This window comes from Moschus berezovskii, chromosome 15 (assembly GCF_049115385.1).
Source record: "Moschus berezovskii isolate FMDL1 chromosome 15, NW_MosBer_1.0, whole genome shotgun sequence".
NCBI classification, from domain to species: domain Eukaryota; kingdom Metazoa; phylum Chordata; class Mammalia; order Artiodactyla; family Moschidae; genus Moschus; species Moschus berezovskii.
The window spans coordinates 66427845-66454022 of record NC_142474.1 but is presented as its reverse complement, the minus strand read 5'-3'; the positions used below and the strand labels follow the sequence as shown (position 1 = coordinate 66454022).

The 26178-nt window shown below is 36.5% G+C and overlaps 1 protein-coding gene across 11 annotated transcripts in view; it reads left to right on the top strand.

Annotated features, from left to right (window-relative positions):
* The window catches only part of PARD3 (par-3 family cell polarity regulator), a 601533-nt gene that overhangs the window by 338311 nt on the left and 237044 nt on the right, over nt 1–26178 (top strand). For 7 of the 11 annotated variants that reach the window (XM_055427996.2, XM_055427987.2, XM_055427969.2 and 4 more), the window contains exons 8-12: nt 8165–8290; nt 9175–9554; nt 13628–13767; nt 16556–16684; nt 18965–19003. In XM_055427996.2, the coding sequence (XP_055283971.1) occupies nt 8165–8290; nt 9175–9554; nt 13628–13767; nt 16556–16684; nt 18965–19003 (814 nt within the window). The remainder of the gene's footprint in view (nt 1–8164; nt 8291–9174; nt 9555–13627; nt 13768–16555; nt 16685–18964; nt 19004–26178) is intronic. The other 4 variants (XM_055428032.2, XM_055428014.2, XM_055428024.2 and 1 more) reach the window with 1 other exon arrangement.

Here is a 26178-nt window from a genome sequence, read left to right as displayed (position 1 = left end):
TCCTGTGTTAGGTGTTGGGAAACAAGGATGAATGGGACATGGTCTCTCTCCAGGGGTTTGCAGTCAAGATGGAGTGATAGCCAGGAACTCACACTATTACAATTATGTGATAAATGCCGACATTGTGAGTTGATAGAGGAGGGGTTGTCTGAATTAGGTAACTGAAGCTGGCTTGTTGTAGAAGATGATTTTAATTGAGATGACACCTTATGAAGGAAGCTGCATCAGCTCCATGGTGACTGTGAGGGCAAATTAAGCAATGCAGTATAGCATAAAGGAGGAAATTAAGTGGAACTCGTGAAGAAATTGCATATATTATCCAGTGAGAATATAAGAATACATATTTGTGGGATGTAAGTTGAAATTTCTGAGAATAAGTTTCTTTGTGCAAAATTCCAGTCATACTTGGGCCCCCCTCAGCTTTGGAGATGTAATTAATTGAATAACACTTACTGAATACTTATTTTTCTAAAAGTGATGTATACATGTCAGTATTGCTTTCTGATTTCAATTTCAAAGTCAAAAAGTTTTAAGGAAAACTACAGAATGGGAATTACACATCCTAAAGAAAAGAAACTCGATGCGATAAACATCTCAAATATCAAACATAATTCAGGGAAATTGGGAAAAAATGTGAAGTCAATGTTAGAGAAATTTTTAAAGCTACTTATGTATTCAGTATTATTTTGGCCTGCGGGGTTAATGAAGTTTTTTTGAATAAAGATTCTGCTGAATCAATTTAAAAAAGGCCATTTTCTAGAGTGGGTTGAATGTTCTTTAGTGACAACTGGCTTGTGGCTGCCCTTCCCCCAGCCACTGCTTTGGGTACTAAAAACGGAGACAAATGGCTGCACAGGAGAGACTGTGTTGATACCCCTTGATGCTCTGTTTTTCTCTAGTTATCATCCTGTTTTTTATTCAAAAATATAAAATTAGCTGATCCCTACCCAGAATTCTTTATTCACAGTTTCGCTACCTTGAAATCAATTTTCACTTCACACATATAATTTCATTTCCTCTTGATTTAAATGTCAAACATAACCTCCTTATTTAAATCACAAGTGCTACTACTTTCAGGAAGGCTCTGCCAAGTAATTGTCATTTCCTTTGGCAGAAAAACCATGTTTCATGTTAAAATTTTTTATATTTCTAGGACCTAACCCAACAGTATTGCTCAGCGAAGCTTTCTGTGACTATGCCTATTAACTCTGCATTGCTATTGAAATAAAATACATATAAAAATAAATATCTGATGTACATTAGAAATAAAACAATAAGGATGTATCCTGGCTTGATGTTAATGAGTTTTCCCAAGCTTTTCCAATTACTTAGGAATATGATTATGTTGTAATATTAAATATTTAGAAAGCAGGATAAAATGTATATTCTGAAATAGGGGCTGGGCTTATGAAATAATAAGATTTTGTAGTTTTAAGGGACTTAAAGTCTAATTGAGAAATATGTACTATATAAAGAGTTCTATACTATGTGTCCAAAGAACTTGATGCATGTGTGTGGTAGGATTTAGATGAAGTGGAGCTGTGAAGCAATGGAACTTGATCTGTTCTTTAAAGGAAATATACGACTTAATGCTAGTGATGTCTGAAAAGATCTTTCCAGGAAGAGGGTATACGAAAGGAAGATGTTCCATACAAATGTGTGTGATTTGCTGAGAAATAATGATTTGAAACAGAGTGAATTGGAAATGGCTCTTAGAAAGCACTTTATGAATGGCCTGTGAGACTTCATTCTGTAAATAATAGAGAAATTGTTGAAGGTTTTTGAGAAATATCATTGTATTATTTTTTAGATTAGCTATTATTCTTCTATTTGGTCCCAGTCTAACTTATAGAAGACATTCTTAATCTTTTCCCCTATGGAAACACGTATGGCTAAAGCATATTATTCTTTTTTAAATTAAATTTTATTCTTTTGTTTTTTAAAGCATATTATTCTTAATACAGCAGCCTACTTCTCTGTAATGGACGTAATTGAATAATTCTCTTTTCTGTAATGGACGTAATTGAATAATTTTTGTCTCAAATAGAACTCAAGTGTTTATTAAGTTTTAACTATTCTGTATAAAAGAGTAGTTAGTAGACATATTTGGAAGGTCTTAAGAAAAATACTCATCTGCTTAATAATTCAGTGAAATTCTATGAACTTGACTCCTCTAATACTGACATGAGTTATAAATAGTGTTAGTTTTAACTCTTAGGTCACTGACCCTTCATTATATTACTTTTTGCTGTATAAGACATCAAAAACAGAAAGCTCATCTTCTTTCCAGAATTCCAGTTATCTGTGCTGTCTTCCCTCTTTGTGGCAGACAGTGATGGCCTTAACCAAACGCTGAGTCTTCATGTTATTGGCCAAGGGCTTGTTAGGAATAGTCCAAGCTAAGAGATGCATTTTGCCGGAAGCTTTTTTGAGATCACATATACTTGGGACAGTTCCTGGCTCTGTCTTTCGAGTAAGTGTGGCCTGAGCAGTTTTCCTTCACTTAGCCTCAGTCTTCACATCTGAAGGCTGGGACACTCCTGTGACTGTATGGTTTAAATAAGAAAATACAGGAACTTACAAAATACGTGTAAAATTCTTTTAGTGAGATATTTGGCAGTGGCAGCTAATATAATAAGAATGGTGTTGCCATTTCACCTTCCACTTATCTACCCATGATGCGCTTTAAGATTACCTCCAAATGCTGGGTGTCCTGGTTGTCTAGGCAAGTGCTAATGAGACTGTATAATAGTGGAATATGATCTCAAAATGATCTCTTCTATCATGAATATGAGATGAAAATTTACTCTTACATCATAAAGTTGAGAATTTCAGTACACGCTTATTTAGGTAGTTGGGTATATTTGTTAATGAAGAATTACAGCCAATTTGAATTTCATGGAAACAGCTCAGATGTTAAGAAGAGCTTTATTTGAGGCTTGTATATTTCAGTTCACTTTAGAGTTTTTAAGTTGAATATTCACTTTTAAAATAATAAATATCCTCTTGCACTATGAGTACTCTATTTCAATTCATTTCCCAAAACACACAATTTATTTACTGAATCTGTATCTGTTTGTATGGAAGACTTCAGTTGTTCATTCTCAGTGGCCGATTCGTTTTGTTCAAATCAAGGGGACATATTAAATGCATTTGTTTTAGAAAAGTTGTATTTTACATTTAGATAAAACTTGCTTCTTTAAATGTAGTAGTATGATGCCTATCATTTCTGCCCTAATTTTAAGGAATTCTCTATTTTCACTTTACCATGTTTTGGTCCACTTTATCTCATCCACTAAAGATTAAAAAAAAAAAATCAAGATTTTTTTTTTATATTAACTTGGAGTTCTTACTGTGTCCCAGGCTCAGTGAGGGAAGAGGGTCTTGCTGCTGGGAGCTCCTTCTGCTCATGCCTTCTCGGCTTTTGCTGTAGTTGTGTTTACACTGTGTCAGCTTTTATTAAGATGAATTATGATCATTTCCATACAGCTGGGTGGCAGTTGTGGGAGTTTCCGTTATCAAAGCAAAACTCAGACTTGTTCAGCCAATTTAGATGTCAATAAAACATTTGTTACTTATTTTCAGTTTTATCATTGGCTGTAATTTATACTTAGGATTGAAAATGTTAACATGTGTGACTGAGTTTGTTTTAATTAAGTGTATAATTAGGCTAATGAACCTTGTAAAAATGTAGTGGTGCAATCCTTAATATAATCTAAGCAGTTAAATTTCTAATTATGCATCCAAAATCATGTACAGAGATGCTGCCTTTCCACGGCTGGCTCTCTGGGGCTGTATTCTCCTTCTTTGCCCCCTTTTGGGGGTAAGAAACATTGTACAAAAGCCATGGCTAAAGACTTCAAAGAAATATGTGTGTATTTACATATTTTTTTAATGTAGGAAATTCATTCAGAAGTGGGATTTGTACATAGCGGACATAGTGTGTTTCCCCTAAATTTTTGAAAAGAGGGATCAGGGAAGAGAGGTAGTTTTGGGGATGTTTTCAATTTACCAGAAGAAATCCATTTGCCCAGAAATCATCTTGCCAAGTTGGGTTCACATTAAATTCATGCAGGAGGTGAAGAGGTGCTGCCTCATGTAACCGGGAGCCCTGATGCTGTGGCTTCCCAGAGCTGACCTCCCTGTTAATAATGACCTGCTCGTCCTCCTGCAGCTGCCAGCACAGTCAGGCTGGTGCTTTGCCCCTGGTCCTTTCCCCAGGCGACCTCCCCGCCCCACTGCCCGATTCCTCTTCTCCCTCTCCTCGCTCTTCTATCTTTCTTAAAGTGGTTTCTTTTGATGAAAAGTGGTTGCCCCTAATAAGAAATTCTGGTACTGACTGTCAGGAAGGAAAACCACTCTCTACTCTGGCATAGAGTCATGCCAAAACGCTCTGACCTTCACGACCTTGAATTATTCTCTCTAATAAGAGTGTTAAGGGAATCACAACAGCATCGGCACTCACTTTATTCCTTTAGAGAGAATTCTAGTTGCTGGTTGAATTTGCAAAATAGACTCCTAAAATTTGTTTCTAATTGTAAATACTATCTGAGCTGCCTTTTTGTGGGCAGTAGGGGCGGGAGGGGGTGGAGACATCTCTGCTGGCAGACACAACTTTCCAGGAAGATGAAAATCTCTGTTATTACTTGCCATTGATTTCCCTTCAGAGGGTCCTCTCCATTCTCAGTTTGGCTGTTATGTTATCAGTTCAGTTTTCCTGTGAAGTTTTTTTTGATCGTTCATTCCCATTCCTTTTGTAATCATTTTCGCCTAGTGGAGCAAATGGGATAATTTTGCAGATTGTACCATTTTCCTCTGCAGTTAATCCATTCTTTTGAGAGAATGATTTTAACAGTGTGGTCAAGCACTTAGAAACCAGCAGGCTGCTAACGCCTCCTTAGTCCAGTCTGTTCTGTTGCTGCCCTGGGCACTGGCTGTGTCACTCAGGGTGAGATTTTTCCCTTTCTGCTCCTCTACCTCCCACCCTCAACCACCCATCAGCTCTCTAGTCTCTCTGAGGTTTCTGCAACTACTTTAATAATGTTGGATTCTAAAACCTCGTTTAATAAACTTTGGCAATATTTCATGTAAATATGATAGCATACTTGTTTTTGATTTGTAGCATTTTTACTGTATGTGAGGATTACTCATGCATTTGGTTGTATGAGAGTGTTTGTATAGAAAGACAAGCCATTCCATGAATGAAGCATGTCAGGCCTTTTTACTGTATATTATTATCCTGGAATGTTTCTCATGGGGGGGAAAAGTAGATTTAAGAAAAGAAAAATGATTATCTTGATGAATATAAATCCATGGACCTATTCATCTGAAGAATATTAATGCCACTTGTAGAATTAAATTACAGATTTCCAAGTTAGATTATTTAAACTGTTATAGATACTGAAAGGTTTTATTGGAGATAAATTTATAAATTTAAACAAATGACTGATACTAGCTACCTGCTAAGTAATTTCCATTAAACTTGGTCTGACTTTCTCCATTTCCCTAAAAATATTCTATTTCAGAATACACAAAGTATTTCAGAATATATAAAAACATAATAATTTTTAGACACTTGAGATCACAGCAATGTTCTAACTGTATTGAGAAATTGCTCATGATCTCACTGATTAAAAACTAATTAACTGGAGTGACTCTTGGTAGGGCATACTTTTACTGAGGGGCTGAACACATGAACTTGAAAGAACTGTTGTTGGTCCTTAGAGGCAGCTGTTAGCAACAAAAGTGATACCAAGTCGTGGTTCTGTTAGGATTGCCTGTGGGTGGCTGAGTCATCTTTTCTTTCTGCTGTGCTCTCACGTGGATGCTTGGATGGCACAGTGGCCCCGTGTCTTCTCCTGGCTCCACTATTACCAATAACTGTGATTCAGTTTAATTTCTCTTGTTATTTTGTCCCACTCAACAGAGTCATGGGTATATCTTAATGATGTGATGCCTCTGGATAGAACACTTTGTTCCGTTGCTCATGCGTGTATGTGTGCTCAGTCACTCTTTCACGTCTGACTCTGCGGCCTCATGGACTGTATCCTGCCAGTCTCCTCTGTCCATGGGATTTCCCAGGCAAGAATACTGGAGTGGGTTGCCATTTCCTTTTCCAAGGGATCTTCCCAACTCAGGGATCAAACCTGTGTCTCCTGCATTGGCAGGTGGATTCTTTACCCCTGAGCCACCTGGGAAGCCCATAGACACAGACAAATCATAGGGAAGCTTAGGAAGGTACATTATGAGCTTGATTACATTTTAGGAGCCACTTTACATTTACTGTGCACTTTGGTGATGGACAGTAAGATATCACTTCCTGCCAAGCAGGGATTCTGACAGCTCTAGTCTCATGCTGCTGGGTCAGTGTACTTTTTCTTACCTTTGAGCTTAGAGGATTTGTATATTGATTTAGTTCCAATATATGATGGCAAGTAACTAACAATGACCCACGCCATATTTTTCACTAGTCACCAAGTTTTTTAGACTCTTACACTAGTAGATATTAATCCCCAGTTACTAACTTGACCAAAAGGCAATTTAAATGTCATCTCCTCTTATTCTTGCAGTAGGTATACTTAACCATAGTAAGACACTGTGCCTCTTCACTATATTTAATAATACAAATTAGAATGACATCAATAGTGACTCAGTAAATATTCATCAAAGAAACAGGGTTAAACTGTAGAATAACACCCAAAAAACAAAAGGGCCTTCACCTCAATGAATTTCAGCTCAGTCCTATATTTGGTATAAATGATACCATCATGAAAAAGAGGATCTGATTCTGCATTTTATTTCATTTGTTCTATTTTACAAAAACTTGTTAGGAGACTTGTTTGCCTCAGATAAACCTAAGCACTCATTCATTCAGTTTTCATTTGTCAAGACCTTACTACAAGCTCAGGCCCATGTTCCCCACTTTCCAGGACCTGACAGGGCAACAATAGAGATAAGATGTGTGTATAAGTAACAGTGACAGGGCAATGAGATCAATAGCAACAATTACCTCAAAGGTTTAAAAGAAGGATGCTATCTATTGGAGCATCTTTCTATTGGACAGTACTGCAGGTTGTACTCCGTTGGAAAATACAGATAGGTGGTTGAAAATTTGGTGTCTTCACCTTTAATTTATGTAGGATTCTAAATGCTAGTCTCCATATGGGTATTTTTTGTGTCTCTAAATATTAGGACTATGAAAGAAAATCTAAGTTGGGGACAAACTGAAAATAAATTCATAAAAATTTTAACATGATCGTGATACAGAATAGATGCTAACCGTCACATAAATCAGAGCATCAGGACTAGGTGAGGATTCCTGTTACTTACGAAGCTGTGATCATATATAGAATTTGCTATTTCTATGGGGTATATGGAATGTCCATCCTGTCAGTCAAGGTGTTGGTGCTCCAGACCAAGTACATTTGCAATAATCTTTTTCCCCCCTCCATCTTGGTCTCTAAAAGTTCACTCAGGCTTTTCTTTCTACTTGAAGTTTGACTTAACACTGAGAGCTGAATGGTGACTGCCAAGATTGGAACTTGCCCCTGGCTTTCTATTTTCTTCCGAAGGGAATAATGGCAACAAATTACGTACTTCTGGGAGACCTAACAAGTTTTGAAATTCAGAACATGAGGCAATATCAAATTCAGATGCCAGGAATGGAAACTCTTCTATTTTTGAAATCTTCCCAATTCTCCTTCTCAAATGTGCAATGCACCCGGGTGAGCTTCTTCTTACCTTTCCTTTCATGGAAAGATGTTGTTGCCATCAGCACTGTACCAGCTGGCTTGAAACAGGAAACTGCCAGACTGCTCACAAATCCATGCTCATTCACTCTGCCCGCTGCCTCAGCCACCGAGCCGTTAGGCCTGCTCTGTTGGGAGCATTTGTAAGCATAGAGAGAAGTGTACACTTTGTTTCAGAAGCATGACTCTGACACTCCAGAAACAATTGCTCATATTTATTGAAAAGATCCCTTTCTATGCACCATTTATACCGTCATGATTGTTGTGTTGGTGTTATTTTAAAATGTCTGAATAGCGATTTAACGCACCCCTTTATTAGGCAGTCTTTGTAAATATAATACCAACATTAAAGCAGTAGGGTATTGTGTACAGTGGCAATATTACATGTGTAACGATTTGCATTCTTAATGTTCCAGAACCCTGGGGTTATTAGTAAAACGATTGGAGAAAGGTGGTAAAGCTGAACAAGAAAACCTTTTTCATGAGAATGATTGCATTGTCAGGATTAATGATGGCGACCTTCGAAATAGAAGATTTGAACAGTAAGTGTGGGCTGCCTCATTGCTGCTCTTTTCTGTGTCAGGCATGACAGAGTGCAGGCGATGGGAGTGCCTTGGACCACGTGTCTCTGGTCTTCGCCTTCAGGGTGGAGAGGGGAATTTTCTGCCAATCTCTAGCTTTTAAAAATTTCATCAAACTCCAGGTAATCACTACCATTAGACTATAGTCTAATGGCACTTCTTCAGATGTTATGGGCCCAGTTTAGGCTTTACAATTTGACAACTTCCTCACCTTCTGGAAAATTCACCAGGTTGCTAGTTTTTATTATACTTTTAGCTCATACTGTCAACTTTGTCACACATAACATGACCTGACTAGGGATCCGGATGAAACGGAGGAGCTTCTCGTGATGGTCTTGGAGTTGCACTGCGACCAACTGCTCTTGGGTCACCGAAGCTGCATTGGCATTCTTGAGGGTTTTTTGCATGTAGAGACTTGGATTAATTTTTCTGATAAATAATAGATAGTCACTTTATATAGTTTTCTAAGTGTATTTTTTAGTATGTTTCTTTAAAAACTCGATTGGTCTCCTTGCAAGGAAATACTTAATAATGATTTTTAAAAGTCCTATTGGATAATGTTGTTGAGAGATTATATTTAATTTCTCTTAATATTGAAATGATAATACCTCTTATGCTTAAAGCTACAGTATAAACAAATGATTGACAGTGCAAGACCCAGTATTTCAACTGTAGTTGTAGATAGTTTTATCATTTTTGAGAATGAAAATTTATATTGGGGTTGTTTTTAGTTTCAACAAAGTCTGTCCATCCTTGTTGCTTAATGCATATACTTAATTAAGTTCATAATACCTTCGAGTCTGCCAGTCTTTTTTTGCTAACTTTCCATTCTTCCTTAAACCTAGAGCACAGCATATGTTTCGCCAAGCCATGCGGACATCCATCATTTGGTTCCATGTGGTTCCCGCAGCCAATAAAGAGCAGTACGAACAACTGTCCCAAAGTGAGAGGAACAGTTACTACTCCAGCCGCTTCAGCCCGGACAGCCAGCACGTGGACCACAGAGGCGTGACCAGCGCGGGGCCGCAGGCTCTGCCCAGGGCGTCCCGGCTGAACCTCCCACCCGAGCACGCGGACCCGCACCCCCGACTCCTACCTCAGAGCGCACAGCCCTCGGGAAAGCCGCCTACTGCTCCGGCCCTGGCAGCACACCATGTGTTCAGTCCCAGCAGTGGTTACAACACCAAAAAAATAGGCAAGAAGCTTAACATCCAGCTCAAGAAAGGTACAAATGATCTTCCCATCAAGTCAGCTTTCTGTCAACTAACCCGGAGCACCTTATGTCTTGTATCATCGTTACAACTGACATGACTTTTAAAGAAAGTATTTCAAGTTGTGTTTTTTTATGCTTTTCAGATTCCCTTTGCTGTATAAAAATTTACATGTACAAGTTCAGAGGATAAGGCTTTAAACCTGATGTTACTAGGAAAAGGGTAGTGGTTATGACTGTAGTACAATTGTTGACAGCGAAAGAAATAGGATTCAGGATGTTACCATCAAACCCAGAGCAACAGGGAGGCTTTGACTGTTTTGAGTGCCCCATTTGGTGTTCAGGAGAACTAGAGGCCCTTCCTCCGCTTTGGGTCTGTCTTTTGGTGATGGGAAGAGATTGATTTCTTTGAAGCTATGGGCGATTCCTGGTGGAATGCTGAGAAGCGAGGCCCCTGGCCCCTTGTCTCCTGCTCTTCTGGAATATCCTGTTGCTTCCCTTTCTTAATGAACCAAGGAGAATCGGAGTGGCCCTGACTAATACTTCACCCATGCCTTACATCAATGTGTTTTGTAAGGATCTCCACCTGCAGATGAGGAATCCCTGTGTGCTGGGGCGTGTATGTCTGCTCTGGCCTTCCCCACGACTCAGAGCAAGCAAACTGCTAGGCTCTTTTCTGACTCCCTGTCACTGTCCCCTCCAGACACTGCTGTTATTCATCCCTTCTAGCTGAGCATTTTTATGTGTTTTTAAATTATGTCTCTCAAAATGGTGTCATTATAAAGAATGTTTCTCCTTTTATGAGGTCAACCATCTCCCATGGTTAGTTGGAAAGGAACCCAAGAGAGGTTGAGTGATTGCTGCAAGTCATGTGGCCACTGGTGGCAGATTCTTACTAGAACCTTTTTCCTATCCTGACTCTGAGACCATTCTTCTTTTCATTTGGTGTAGGGTTTCTGATGCTGTAAACTCTGAGATTCCTATTTCCTTCCTAAATCATACTGTTTCATTGGATTTTATGTGAACCACAAAAGCCTTCTTTCTGGTGACTGGCTTTTTTAACCTCCAAATACTTGGTACCTGATCAGGAATTGACAGCCTCATTCCACTTTTGAAGCCCCTTGCAAATACAGAATCATATCAGCTTAAACCCTTCTCCTCCTATTAATACAGGAATATCAGGTAAATGACAGGACTTGGTTTTTAAGCAAAAGCATATCAAGGAACACAAATAGAGTTGTATACAATATAAAATTCTGCTTAGGGTCTCTCAACAGAGGAAGAATATTTTCCCTTGTCATAGAGATGTTAGTTCATAAGTACCTCTGCCTTTTTACTCTTGATATAGGCATATTCATTGTTTAATTACAGTTTCCCATACAGTTATTATATTACCACCTTATGATCTAGTATGAACTTTTTAAATGAAGTGAAATTTTATTTGTGATTAAAAGAATCACTCTTTTAAATACAGAAATGAATAGTTTATTTTGATAGTATTTAAAAATATATGATTACATGTATTACAGAAACTAATTACATATGTTACAGAAGCTAATTTAGAAAGATTATGCTTGATCAACATAAAATAGAAATAATGGTTTTCTTTTAAACATTTTTCTGACCTTGAGTTATATAATTGATATGGAGCCTCATAGAATCTGGCTTGATTTTAATTTATTAAATATGAGAATGTATGGCAAAAGGCAGAAACTGCCTGTGTATTCTGCCAGTACTTACAAATATTTTATAAAAAAAAAAACTATGTTTACTCTAAACAACAGTAACAAAGAATGCCCATTGTCTTTGATTAGTACTAAATATAGATGCTTTAATGATTGAAGTTGAACAAGCTTTCATTCTAGTTAACAAATACTATTTTTTTCTAATTATTATTGTTGCATTTAACATTTTTAAGGATGTACATCAAAAACATAGTGTTTGTCAGTGTTAAACATTAAATTCAGTTCACAGTTAACTGATACAATTTGAATGACAGAAGCTCTTTATAAACTGAGGTCAATCCTAAGGAAAGGCTTCATTGTAATGATTCTTTGGCATAATTTTGGAACTGTGTCATATAACATGTCAAAATGAATAGCTCCTATGTACTTCTTTCCATAATTATGATTTCTTAATATTTATTGTCATTTTGGCATTCTCAAGTACCCTGCTCTTTTGTAGAAATTAGCTTTTTAATAAAGTCAGAGGAGAAGGTCAGTGATCTGTTTCAGTCAGTGCAAAATGTTTTGTTGGCTTTGCTAAATGAAAATTGATATCTATTTATCTTTCTTTGAAAGGTCATTGTCTGAACTTTTGGCTTACAGATTTAGGGGTTATTGCTGATATTTTAATAGTATTGAGGTTCATATAACAATCAGTCTTTGTAGTTCATAGAAATTAATATTACAGAAGGAGAATCATTTAGAATTTTCTTAATAAATGTTATTGCAAGTCATTAGAGTTTCATGAAAGCACAGAGACATATGGAAAAGTCCCAGGAGAATAATTAGGAAAATTTCATATAGACAATATGCCATTCAACTCTTCACAGAAGACTTAAGAAATTAACAGCCCAGGCACGTTAAAGTGATTTCAGACTTGAAGTAAATGAATGTTTTGTTTGAATTTGAGAATATTTACAATAGGTTTTGTTATAAATACCATGTTTTTTTTCATTTCTACTTTGTTTCTGCTTTAACCCACATTTTTATTCATATTTATTTTCCCATGGATGTTTGTTTACCTAGAGATTCAAACCCTTACTTACCATTTTTTACTGAGTGCTACATCCAATCAATGAATTCTTCTATAAAGATTTTTCACCCCTTTACAAATCTCTTTATTCTTCCTTTGTGAACAAGTATTTGTCCTCATGTCATTTTAACTGGAATTGAACCCCAAACCTTAAAAAGTAACTCTTTAAGAAACTCTGGTAGAAATTAATCATGATTGGAAGAGATGAAAATTCTGTGAATCATTAAGAATTTGTCATTATCTCCACACTTTATCCTGAGTTATTCTGACTTGCTGCATTGTTGGTTTCATTGATATTGAACTTATTGCATTGAACTTTTCACTGTATTGAACTTATAAGGGTGCCTGTTGAGAAAGCTGCCAAAGAGCCTGGAATTGAAATTATACAAACCAGCACAGTGATGGGTAATTGTGTCATTGGTTTCAGTACCTTTAAGCATTAGATGGTGATCCTCAGACTTGGTAGCTGTGATCTCAGATGGGCGATTTGCTTTTTCTGTTTTAAAGAAATATACATGGTAAGATTTAGGTGAATTAGCAACTCCAGTACTATTGCCTAGAAAATCCCATGGATGGAGGAGCCTGGTAGGCTGCAGTCCGTGAGGTCGCGAAGGGTTGGACACGACTGAGCGACTTCACTTTCACTTTTCACTTCCACACATTGGAGAAGGAAATGGCAACCCACTCCAGTGTTCTTGCCTGGAGAATCCCAGGGACGGGGGAGCCTGGTGGGCTTCCGTCTATGGGGTCACACAGAGTCGGACACGACTGAAGTGACTTAGCAGCAGCAGCAGCAGCAGCAAAGAATGAGGCAAAGATAATATGGTTTATCCTGTCAGTTTGGGGAGGTCCACATCTAGAAACATTTCACTGTTTCTTTTCCATCTCCCTGGACTTGTTCTCTTCCTTTACTTTACTGCCTACCCTTCAAATCTGAATACCGTTATTGCACAATAACACTTGATATTTGAGATACTATGAATTTTAACAGAAGGGTTTGTTTTGTGTGTGTGTGTGTGTGTGTCGAGAAATTGTTTATTTTCATAATCAAAGATTTAAAAACATTCACCAGGTATATTTGTATATTATTTTCACCTGTCTGAGTATGTTCCCATTTCTTCTTAGACTAATGAATCTTCATATATGTACCATTTAAACCTGCTACAATTTAGTCTATTTTGAAAATCTATTAAAAATTTTAAAGTATTAAAAGACATGGATATCTGTGTGAAAATTACAAATTGTCATGATGAAGTAGAGAATAACACCAAATCCTTTATGTATATTTACCTGTGAAATCTCACTTTTTTTTTTTGCCTGTTATAATTCAGGTACAGAAGGTTTGGGATTCAGCATCACTTCCAGGGATGTAACAATAGGTGGCTCAGCACCAATTTATGTGAAAAACATCCTCCCAAGGGGTGCTGCCATCCAAGATGGCCGACTGAAGGCTGGTGATAGACTCATAGAGGTGAGTGGCTTCTCTGCATCCCAAGTTCCATAATTCTTGAAAAGCTCTCTTTTTAAGGGTCAAGGTTTTCCTAACATTTTCATAAAATTTGAAATTCAATTATATATTTTAGAAGTAGTAGCATCCTAAAACAATGTATTTCCGCTTCAGTTTTACATTTTCCTTGTTATTTGATGAGAAATGTCTTTCATTTAGTTCACTCATAAATTTTTAGTTACTTGGACATTTGGTTTATGAGATAACATAACATTTGTCATTATGTAAGTACAGTGTCTGTTAGGTTATATTTCTGGATGACTTTAAATTTATGTCTGGCAGTATAGAAATGTTATCTCCTCTGGAATCAGAGCAGAGACAAATGAAGTAAATGAAAACAGTGTGTCTTGATGAGAAGAACAAGGAAATTTGGAAATGTCAGCGTGGAGAATGAATTGAGACATAAAAATCAAATGTCACGGGAAAAAAAAAAGATAGTTTTTCAAAGTTTCCTTTCTGTACCTCATGGGTTTCGGTTCATTGGTCTTTGAGGCTCTCTTTGACATACATAGGATGGCTAATTTCTGTTTGCATGAGTTTTGTGCATGTAGAAATTAAGGTGAAAATATGAGAAAGAGGGCACCTTATTAGTGATTTTTCTTAGTGTTTTCCTTAGAAAACAGTCTGTGTTTTCAGTGGTAAGTACTGTGTTTTGTAATTATTAACAATCATTCAAAAACTAATGTTAAATATATGGAAGAGGTAAACAAAAAGGTCCTACTGTACAACACAGAGAACTATATTCAGTATCTTATGAGAAACTATAATGGAAAAGAGTATTTTATTTTATTATTTAAAAAAATTTTCATTGGAGTATAGTTCCTAAACAGTGTTATGTTAATATCTACGGTATATCAAAGTGAATCGACTGTGCGTATCCATATATGCCGTCTTTGGAAAAGAGTATTTTTTTTTGGCTGCACTGTGCACATGTAGGATCTTAGTTCCCCAACCAGGGATTGAACCTGTGCCTTCTGCATGGGGAGCATGGAGTTGGAAAAGGTCATTTTAAAAAAGAATGTATATATGTTTATAAGTAACTCACTTTGCTGTACATCAGAAATTATACAACATTGTAAATCAACTATACTTAAAAAATATGCTACTGTTAAGGTAAATGTTTATGACGTTATCCTTTTTTCTTAACTTGTAGTCTCATATGTAGCTTGAATCTCTCCAGCTCTAGCTCTCCTCCTAAAGATTTTTTGAAAAGTAATGAAACCAAGGGATAGCTTCCAGATTTTTTCCCGCATATACATTTTAGGCCTAGATTCCTTCAATCTTCCTCTTTCCTCTTTGTCTGTTAGTATGACACCACATTTTAAAGGGGTACAAACAGAAGCCCAATGAAAAGCAAGGTTTGAGTACAAATTGTGTTTCTGGTATTGTTTGCTGAAAGAGCCTCTTGTTCTCAGGCAATGAGTGAGGGTGGGTATTGGTTCCCATTTGTAGTTGTAGCTTGTTTCATTTAGGAAGTGTCTCATCTGGGACTTTAGCCTAGTAATTTTTTGCTCCTAACTAAAAAAAAAACAGTCTTTCTCCCTGTCCCCGTCTTCCCCGCCTCTCCCTGCATGTTCCCTCACCTTCTTCCTCACTGAAGGTTATCACTTTATTTTTGTGTCTCCCTTTTATTGTGTAATCGCTTTACTTGTGACACATTACAGAGGCTTTTGCTCTACCTTTTGAGGGATAGAAGGGCCTGCGACCTGTACCTCTTCAGAATTAGGCTTTCTTTTCTCTAGCTATCAAGCATATTTTAACCTAACTTTCCTAGTATCTGTAGTTATATCTACAGGATACCAGCAGTTTCGTGGGCAAAATGTTTTCTGAGTATCTGGATCTTTTCAAGCCTGTACATCAATCAAACAAGTATCATGTGATTAATTTTTAAAAACGATCTGGAAAATTGTTTGCTTTCTTTAAACCTGCTACTACGGAAAGGTTCCAAAACCTATTGTAACTACAGGAAAGTTTTGATGTTACTATTTAAGTGATACACTTAATTGCCTTAACTCAATGTTATTTCTGTCTGAAGAGAGTATTATTGGATACTTTTTAAAAGAAATTTGCATTCTCATTTCTGTTAGCTATGTCCTGTTGCTGATAATGCTATTATACTTTCTACAACAATGATGCGATTCCCCAGGATGTGGTTGTTTAAAATCTATCTCCTGGTAGAGTTCTCTTATAACATTGAAAAATCTTGAGATGAAATACTGCTTGCCCTCCAAAAATATTATTTTTTAGAGATTCTTCTTCTGTGTTTACTGTTTAGTGATAAAAAGTTATTGTCATAATTTTCAGTAACATTTCAATGAAAGCTAAGATGCTTTTACCAAAATATTTTTAGTGTGTTTTACTACCCCTGTAAGGGTGGCACTTTTTAATTTTGGTATAAGAAAGTCTATGATGAATAAGGGCATCACAGAATCTCAGTTCAAAAATAGGAAGTTTTGTGCCAATGTAGCATTGTAGATATATTTGTATCTCTGGTTACTTGTTAATGTTCTAGTGGCTATGCTTTTGATTTATAGATGAGATCTGAAAGATTGACTGTTTCCTGCCTTGCTTCAAGATAACTGGTATGCCTTTCATTATTTGCCACAGCAGCCTGGTGGTTACCAGATCAGGGCAGAATATACCATGCAGTGAGTCTTGTTCCATGGCAGACATGGTCAGTTCTAGAATGTGTCTCGTCTCCTGTTAATCTGTTTGTGTGGTATCGTCGCTGAAAACTTTTTGTTTGTTTTAGGTTAATGGAGTCGATCTAGCAGGCAAATCCCAGGAGGAAGTTGTTTCCTTGTTGAGAAGCACCAAGATGGAAGGGACTGTGAGCCTTCTGGTCTTTCGCCAAGAAGATGCCTTCCACCCAAGGGAACTGGTGTGTAACTTAAGAGCAGATGAATGGTTTCCGACACACATGAGTCAGGGATCTGGGCTAGCTACCTGCTAGCCAATGTTTATTAAAACATTTCCTAAGCCATTTCTATATTTTATATATCTTTCAGCCTTAACATAACATAAGCATTCTTTACTCACATTTCCTCCGTTTTGGAAATAAATATCCAAAATGTTGCATGCAGAAATATTTGAAAATCAAATTGCAGGAATATTTTCTAGGACAGCAAATGTTTATTACTGAACACTTTTAGATGAACTGATTGAATACGGAGATGTGGATTATTCCATAACTGTCACTTCATAGGCTGTTGTTGAAAGCTTGCCATATTCTCCACTACATATGACAAATTTTCATATTTCAAGTTTTCATGGTACATGTAGCTAAGCCAAATAAAGATGCTTGCTTACTGTTGTATGAGAAAGAGGGCCTTAATTAAATAGTCTTACTGAAAGTAAAAAGACCTGAGATGCAAGAAGCCCTGGGGACATTAATTCCTAATATAGACATTATTTGAAGTGACATAAAAGAAAAGGGGTTTGTTTGCAAACTATTTATTTCACTTTTATCTAAATATTAGATACTGGTATTTTTGCAGTATTGGTGTGAGTGAAATATGTATATTAAATTGACATGGTTCTTGGTAATATAAGTAATCACTTTAATTTTTTTGTTTTGATGTAGTAGGAAAATCAATTTACTTCAAAAACAAGTGGTATTTGATATATTTCAAAAGATTTTCTAGTTGGGTCATTTTAGGGCATTTGACCTGTCTTTCAAATAGCTTTTAGCTTTATCTAAACAATAATTAATCCATATATACTAGGGTGGGCAGGTTTTAGGGATGCAGTTTCAAAATTCTTCTGATTACCCTAATTCTCTTAGGCTAATCCTTCAAATATAGATGTGTCATGGTTAGTAAAAATTCCCTTTTATTATAAAACAAATACATTTTAGTTATGGAAATATCTCATCCCTTGGTGACACACACATTGACAATTTACTGGGATTTCATGGAAATTTCAGATTGTGATAGGGCTGAAAACTGAACACTTGTGTTTTAAATAGATTTTAAGAAATGACAAAAACTTCTTTATTTCTGTTTAAAAATGTTTAATGCATTATTTCTCAATTTAAATTCAGTTTTCCATTTCCCCCCACTGTTATCCAATTTTGTGCTTAAAATGCCACCTGATCCTAAATCTGGAGTTGTCTCTATTAAATTGTAAATGAGCATTAAAAAAAAAAATGACTGAACTTTCTATGCAATGAAGCTTTAGTCCTTCTTCAGTGTATCTGAGCCTGGGTGATAGTTGGCATTATTAGGTTGCCAAAGCTTAACTGCTGCTCTTACAGCCTTTCCTGAGTTCCTGCCAGCATAGACCAGCTTAAGGTTAATCAGGTTCTCCTGGCCCAAGTTTGATCTTCCAGGCTTCTGTTTTCCCCTTCTGCTGCCTTTTTTTTTTTTTTTTTTCTTTCTTGGTTATTTAATTTATTGCTTGTGAGCTTTTCATTAAGGAGTGAGCCAGTAGGCCGTCAGTTTATTATTCACATTGCAGCTGCTATACAAGATTTAAAAAAAGAAAATTCTGAAAACTTAAAGGTGGGGGGTGGTGGTTAAAATGATCTTTCAATCCAGTTAACAGAACGCTTTTCCTTTCTTTGGGGTGTTTGTATTTAAATTCTATTTCTAAAGCAAGATTTATCAATAGGTACCTTTTTAGTAAGTCAGCATATAACTATATTAATTAAAGCAACTCTATAGTACATGAAAACCATATCACATTTATAACCTGTGTAATATTATAAAGTATAATGCTTGTGGTTCAGACTGTGGTTCAGACTGCTATTATCTGGCCTAGCTATCAAATTACAATATACTTTATAATTTAGACTTAGTTAGGAAAATTAGAAAACAAAATTAGAAACAGTGCCAGGAATAGAGAAGCAGTTTTGTGGGATTTGTTTTCCTCCCAGTAATAAATTCATGATGTACTCCAAGTGAGCAACTAAAAATTTACATCTAGAGAAAAATTTTTAAAGAACCACCCCCACAGCACACACACACACACAAGATAACATAACCATATCAATGAAACTTTGCAAGACAGAGTGATATATCAACCATAATTTGATCACCTTCTATATATTTTGTTGATTTTAAGAAAAAATAATTTTTCCTTGAAAGTAAAGCTTTGTCTCCCTGTGTATTGAAGATGGCTTTGGTCAGTCTGTATTTATGTTTTTCTTCAATTCTTCTAGAATGCAGAGCCAAGCCAGATGCAGATTCCAAAAGAAACGGTAAGAGCTTTGTCTTTTGCAGGATGCAGAGATGTTGGAAAGATAAATTGAACTAACTTCTTAGTAATTAATTATGAAGTTACTTGTCCTCTCTTTTCCTGGCTCATAATAGATCCTACATAGATTTATTAAATCCTAAACTGATCTTGCTTTAAGTGACTTATTGCTACTACCCCAAATAAAGAATATTTCATGATTATTTTTGATCAGACAGGGCTAAAAATCAGACGTTAAAGACTCTCTTGTTCACCTGCATAATAAGAGGGACTCAAATTGGTGAGCTTCGTAATTTCATATACACACACCCACACACACTCACACACATAAAAGATGCACACATACATATATATATGACACATATATACATATTTATATGTAAAGCATTTTATGAGTTGTGAAGTGCTATAATTGGCTACAAAAATGAAAAAGAGAAAAAAGAAAACTCAAGTGAAAAAAAATAGGGAGGATTATAAGGCATAAAAATGTGTCATAAATAGGAAAACTAAAATATGTCAGCAGTTAGACTAAACATATTGTCATAATAACATATTTAAGAATTTTTTAAATTTGTTATCAGTTATTATGACATTTTATATGGGAAAAATTCTAACAGAAGTTTTCACAGCTTTGATTAAAATGCAAAAATAGGTGTTTAGAAGACAAATCTTAATATAGGCTGAAAATAAAAGAATAAGCTGGCAGTACTAACACAGTGAAAGAGAAAGAATTGCCCTATTAGTTTCTAAGCTTATCTTTTTGTGTATGTGGGGAACAAAAGAAAGGGTATTTTATATTGACACATGACATCATCCAGTAGAAAATCTAACAGGATATTTTATACATTAAACATCACAGCACAAAAACATGTCATTCTCAAACCCCTGTGAAGAAAATGAAAATTTGCAAAACCATATCTACAGTGGGTGATGCTAGTACGTATTTTTCCAAATTTGGCATGTTAGACAAATAATGTAAGAATATGATGAATCTGAGTGACATAATTAACACTATTAAAATATAGTATCAGTTCAGTTCAGTCGCTCAGACGTGACTGACTCTTTGCAACCCCATGAATCACAGCACGCCAGGCCTCCCTGTCCATCACCAACTCCCAGAGTTCACTCAAACTCATGTCCATCAAATCGGTGATGCCATCCAGCCATCTCATTCTCTGTCGTCCCCTTCTCCTCCCGCCCCCAATCCTTCCCAGCATCAGAGTCTTTTCCAGTGAGTCCACTCTTCTCATGAGGTGGCCAAAGTATTGGAGTTTCAGCTTTAGCATCAGTCCTTCCAGTGAATATCCAGGATCGATCTCCTTTAGAATGGACTGGTTGGATCTCCTTGCAGTCCAAGGGACTCTCAAGAGTCTTCTCCGGCACCACAGTTCAAAAGCATCAATTCTTTGGCGATCAGCTTTCTTCACAAAATATTATATAACATAATTTAATTTTCTTTGACACATTCATAGCCAGACAGCTTTGAACTAATAAACAAGCAAAATATCATTTCAAATATTCCATCGATACAAAAAATGGATGAATAATCAGACCTCAGAGAAAAGTCAGGAAACAGCCTGGAGAATATTACACGTTTATAAGTATAGGTTGTAGAAAATTCATAGCCTCCATTTTTTATCCATTAAATCAATAGGTCTGTGATAATTAATCAAAATCACAATGGGGTGTGTGTGTGTGGCTGTGTGTGGGGTAGGTTGAGGGAAAATCAGGCAGATTTATTCTAAAGAATCAAGTGAGGCTTAAGAATGTCTTTTTTATTTCCTATTTTAACAAACAACAATGCTAGCAAAATGTACTATAAAGCTAAGCATTGAAATAGCATGATGTTGTTGTAGGAACAGACAAGTAGATAATTTAAACACACTGGTGATGGAAATGGTCCCAGTGTTTGCATGTATGCGCATGTTTGTTAAGGGAGGCATTTGAAAATAGTGGTAAAGAGTGGTTTATTTAGTATTTAGAACAATTGGCCCTTGACTTTAAAAAGTTAGATTCCTTTTTATTCACCATAAAAAATAAATCTCAATTGATTATGAAATTAAATCTAAAAACATACCAAAAAGTATTGAGGAAATATGTGAAAAATTTCTCCGTTAAATTTGGCTAGTGAATGGTTGTCCTGGCATGACAAAGTCAAAATGTCCTAAGAGAGCAGACTGATGGGTTTGTTTATATGTATTAAAAAACTTGCATAGCAATAACTGCACCATGAAAGAGTTGCAAGATAGATACTAAAAGCGGGAAGTATTTTGCAGTGTGTTCCTTGGGTGAAGAACCACTGTTTGGTGTTTGGAACCTTAATATCATAGAACTTTTTGGGAAAGTGAATGGCCTCACAAGTGAACTGTATCTGTTAATGCCTAAGATGATTTGAGATGGAGAATGATGCCATAAGATAAGTGTGTTCCTTTGAAACATGTAATCAGTCCTGGTGAGGAAATTAAGGATTAGCTCTGAAGTTTTCGATCATCACTGGGAAGAAGCAGCTTTGGCTTTAAAGGTGGTATTCCATTGTGAATGTCCAGGTTCCTTCTGTTCTGTGCCTCACCCCAAACCCTTTGTGGTCATGATAACATGCCAGAGCAAATGCCAATTCAGGCACCTGAACAAAAGAGATGGTATGTGCATATGTGAATCTGATTTGAGATTGCAAATGGAAATTGTTTCTGGTAAGGGTTTTCCAAGCTAGGTAAAAAAGGTAAAGTGGTTTTTTTTTTTTGGTCTAAATGTTTTCTTTTCTGTTTATTTTTCTTTCTTTGGTTGTCTTACACCTGGGTCTCTTTCTACTTTTGATAGGCAAAACCAGTTTGGGCTGTTAGAGGTTTTATGTTAAAATTACAGTTTAAAAATTGGCTTTCAGGGTCTCTCTCTACCTTTTTGTGGTTAGTCTTAAATTCATTCATGTAGTGAAGTTCTCTGACATTATATTTGTTAAACTTTCAGAGGTGATTTGTAAGCTCCTTGAGAATGGAATACCCTAAAGCCCAATTAGTTGATCGCAATGACTCCCAGAACTGATTAAGTCTTAGAAATTGTAAAAAAGGTCATTTAGGTAGATGAGCCAAGCTGAACCAATGGCTGATAGACCTTTTAAATATCTGAGACTTGGGTTTCTTGTACATCTTCTAAATTTTGTTTTAATTAACCAGAGTGGGTAGCTAGAAACCCTACTGAGTTTTAGGTTATCCATTCAAAATTGGATGAAAAGCCGAATTATTTAGCATAGGCTCAAGGTCACTTATTCCATGACTTGAACAAACTCCTTGCCTTTGGAAAGTTTATTCACTTGACAGTTTATTTTTGTGCTCGTCCAGGTTGGACAAGATAATATATGTGTGTATTAGCCAGGGTTCTCCAGAGAATTAGGACCAATGGGCTATATAGATAGTTATAGAGAGACTCGTTATAAGGAATTGGTTTATGTGATTATGAAGGCTGGGAAGTCTAAGTCTGCAGTGTGGGCCAGCAGACAGAGACCTAGGAGAGTCCACAGTGCAGATGAAGTCCAAAAACAGTCTGCTTGAGAATTCCCCTTGCTCAGGCAGGCCTGTCTTTCTGTTCTTCTTTAACTGATTGGATGATATGGAGGGTAATCTGTATTATTCAGATTCACAAATTTAAATGTTAGTCTTATCCCAAAACACCTTCCAAGTGGACACAAAATTAAGCATCACAACAAAGTAGTGAATTTACCTACAGGCTATCAGGCCTTAACTTACCAAAGTGCCAATTTCTTCCTTGGGCTTTAAAGGACAGTGCAAAACTGCTTAGGAAAGCCCCCAAGAACTCTTCCTAAGATCCATGTAAGAATATCATTGTATGTAAAACAAATTCAGAGTTACTGGACATAAGTAGGGCTTTAGAAAATAATAGTTTTTAGAGATGATGCTAGAGCATATGGTTAAGATATGAAACATGCTTAAAGGTCAAAAATTTAACGTGCATAGAATCTCCACTTGGGATCCCTTGCAGAGCCAGGGGGATCTCCCTGTAGAAGCTGCAAGGATACACTGAGGAAATTTGAGGATAAGCTAACTGATAGGTTATAATCTTGATCTGGAAAATTAATGAGCTAATCAGTAAGTCTGGCCATAGGCTTATGAATGTAATGGTTGTGGTAGATCAAGTAGAGCCTACCATGTTGACCCCACTGTAAAGTAAGAAAATGATCCCATTTATAATAGGATTCCCCCCCCCAAAAAAAAAATACTTAGGAATAAATTTAACCAAGGAGATGAAATACCTGCACACTGACACAGGTAAGAATGGTGGACTGGAGGATCAGGAGAGTGAGGGAAAGGATATACTGGTCAAAGAGTATAAACTTCTACTAGTTATAGGATGAGTGAATTCTGGAGGTCTAATGTAGAGCATGGTGATTATAGCTAATAATACTGTGTTGTATACTCAAAAATTGCTAAGACAGTAGATCTTAAATGTTCTCACCACAAAAAATGTAGTTTTGTGAGGTGATGGAGGTGTGTTAGCTAAACTGTGGTGTTGACTGTTTTGCAATATATAAATGTACCAAATGAATACTTTGTACATCCTAAACTTACACAGTGTTATATGTCAAACATATCTCAAGAAAGCTGGGGAAAAAATAGCCCAAAGTAAGACAAAGCACATAGAGAGCCTAATGGGGGGTTGAATTATGGGTTGGTACTTCTTCATTCAAAGCCTTGTATAAATTCTTTGGGATAAACTGATTACCAAACATTTCTGATCATCAAACATGGGCTCTCCTGGCTAACACTGATGGAAGAATACAAAATTCTCTAATTTGAGTTTTTGTTGAAGATTTCTACTATCACACATTAATCATATGTTAACCTAATCATATATTAAACTAATCATAATAGTTTGGCTTTGACCATCAAATGTTGCTATTATCACAAAGAATTTGATAAAATATGTGCTATTTCTAGTGCTTTAAGTACTCAAGCTTAAAGTTTTGATTCAGTGAAATACTTTTCAATTCAAATGATTCAAACTTACTTTAAAACAATCTTACTCCAAGATTGGGATAGAATGATATTTCCATGATCTTACAAAAATAGTAATGACTTTGTATAATGAATCTGTATCCATTTTTAGGGGATTCATTTGAAATTCCCTACTTTCACTAAAGTAAGTTAAAGGTTTCCTAATGTTTGGTGTATTTTTCCTTGGGAAATATATCTTAGTTATTTTTTATTGTCTTCCTTTAATGGTAGAGTGATAAAAATTATCTTTAAAATTTATTCTATTTTTTTTTTTTGCTATTGAACTCACGTCATTTTAAAGATTATATTGGTAGTAATGTTTGTTTTAAAAATAAGGACTGTTTTAGATATAGCGATACTACTCTGGATTAATTACTATGTGTAATTTTTATTCTAAAACATCATTCTTTCAGAAAAGTTTTGAGAAGCCTGAGGAGCTCCAGTATATTTGTCTTTTTGTTAATATTTAACCACATTTGATATGTAATTTTCTTCCATTCTTCCCTCTCCCTCCCTCTAATATCTCTATCTTTCCTTTCCAGTATATAATTTTTTTCAGAATTGAGATAAATTGTAGGCATAATTCCCCTTCATCTGTAAACCTTTCAGTGTGTGTATCCTAAAGAATGACCTTTCCGCGTGTAACCAGGTTCAGTTCAGTTCAGTTCAGTCACTCAGTCGTGTCCGACTCTCCGCGACCCCATGAATCTCAGCACTCCAGGCCTCCCTGTCCATCACCAACTCCCGAAGTTCACTCAAACCCATGTCCACAGAGTCGGTGATGCCATCCAGCCATCTCATTCTCAGTCGTCCCCTTCTCCTCCCTCCCCCAACCCTTCCCAGCATCAGAGTCTTTTCCAGTGAGTCAACTCGTTGCATGAGGTGGCCAGAGTATTGCAGTTTCAGCTTTAGCATCAGTCCTTCCAATGAACACCCAGGATCGATCTCCCTTAGAATGGACTGGTTGGATCTCCTTGAGGTACAAGGGACTCTCAAGAGTCTTCTCCAACACCACAGTTCAAAAGCATCAATTCTTTGGCGATCAGCTTTCTTCACAGTCCAACTCTCACATCCATACAGTCATCAAAGTCATGAAGTCAACACTGACTTAACAGTGTTGTATTACCTGTTGTCTCAGTTAGTGTCCTTCATGGTGTGCAGACGTGAACAAAGGAATGAATACATATGCATCGAATTCTAGTCCAGTTTCCACTGTACAATCACGCCTGGCATCTAGTTGTCATGTCTCTTTGCTGCTGCTGCTAAGTCGCTTCAGTTGTGTCCGACTCTGTGCGACCCCATAGACAGAAGCCCACCAGGCTCCCCCGTCCCTGGGGTTCTCCAGGCTAGAACACTGGAGTGGGTTGCCATTTCCTTCTCCAATGCATGAAAGGGAAAAGGGAAAGTGAAGTCGCTCAGTTGTGTCCAACTCTTAGCGACCCCATGGACTGCAGCCTACCAGGCTCCTCCATCCATGGGATTTTCCAGGCAAGAGTACTGGAGTGGGGTGCCACTGCCTTCTCCATGTCATGTCTCTTTAGTCGTTCTTAATCCAGAGTGTTTCTTCAGTTTATCTTTGGTTTTCATTTTGAAGAGCAAATTACTTTGAGAATGTCCCTGAATTTGGGTTTGTGTGGTTTCTTTGAGAAATGATTTTTCTGGCTTCACATTACAGATTAACAACAGAACAAAACCTTTTTTTTTTTTTTCCCCTCCTCAGTATTTGTAGCATCAAGCAAAACGTTAAAAAATGTTTTTAATGTTATTTATTTTAGATCTACTGTTTGAATCAGCAAAGAGCACTTAAAACCAGATGTGACATTTTAACTTTGCTAATAAGAGTAATTAACCTTGAAATATCAGCACAAATATCATGCATAAACAGTCATTTTGCATATGGGATAAAATAAAATCTATAGCTTAAACTGTAGGGATATTCCTTTATGCAAAAAATATAAACACAGTTTCAACTCTTACTTAAAAAAGTCCTGCTCTTGATTAAAATTGTAAATGGCTATTATTATTTGTCTGCTTGCATATTATTTAAACTCTAGATGTTGAGTTAGTGTATTCTGTCTTTAACTTGTATGAAAACTCAAGTTAGGCATGAGAATATGATGCCGTACTTATTTTGTAGATCTATCATAAAATTTTTAGTCCTACCTGTCTTCCC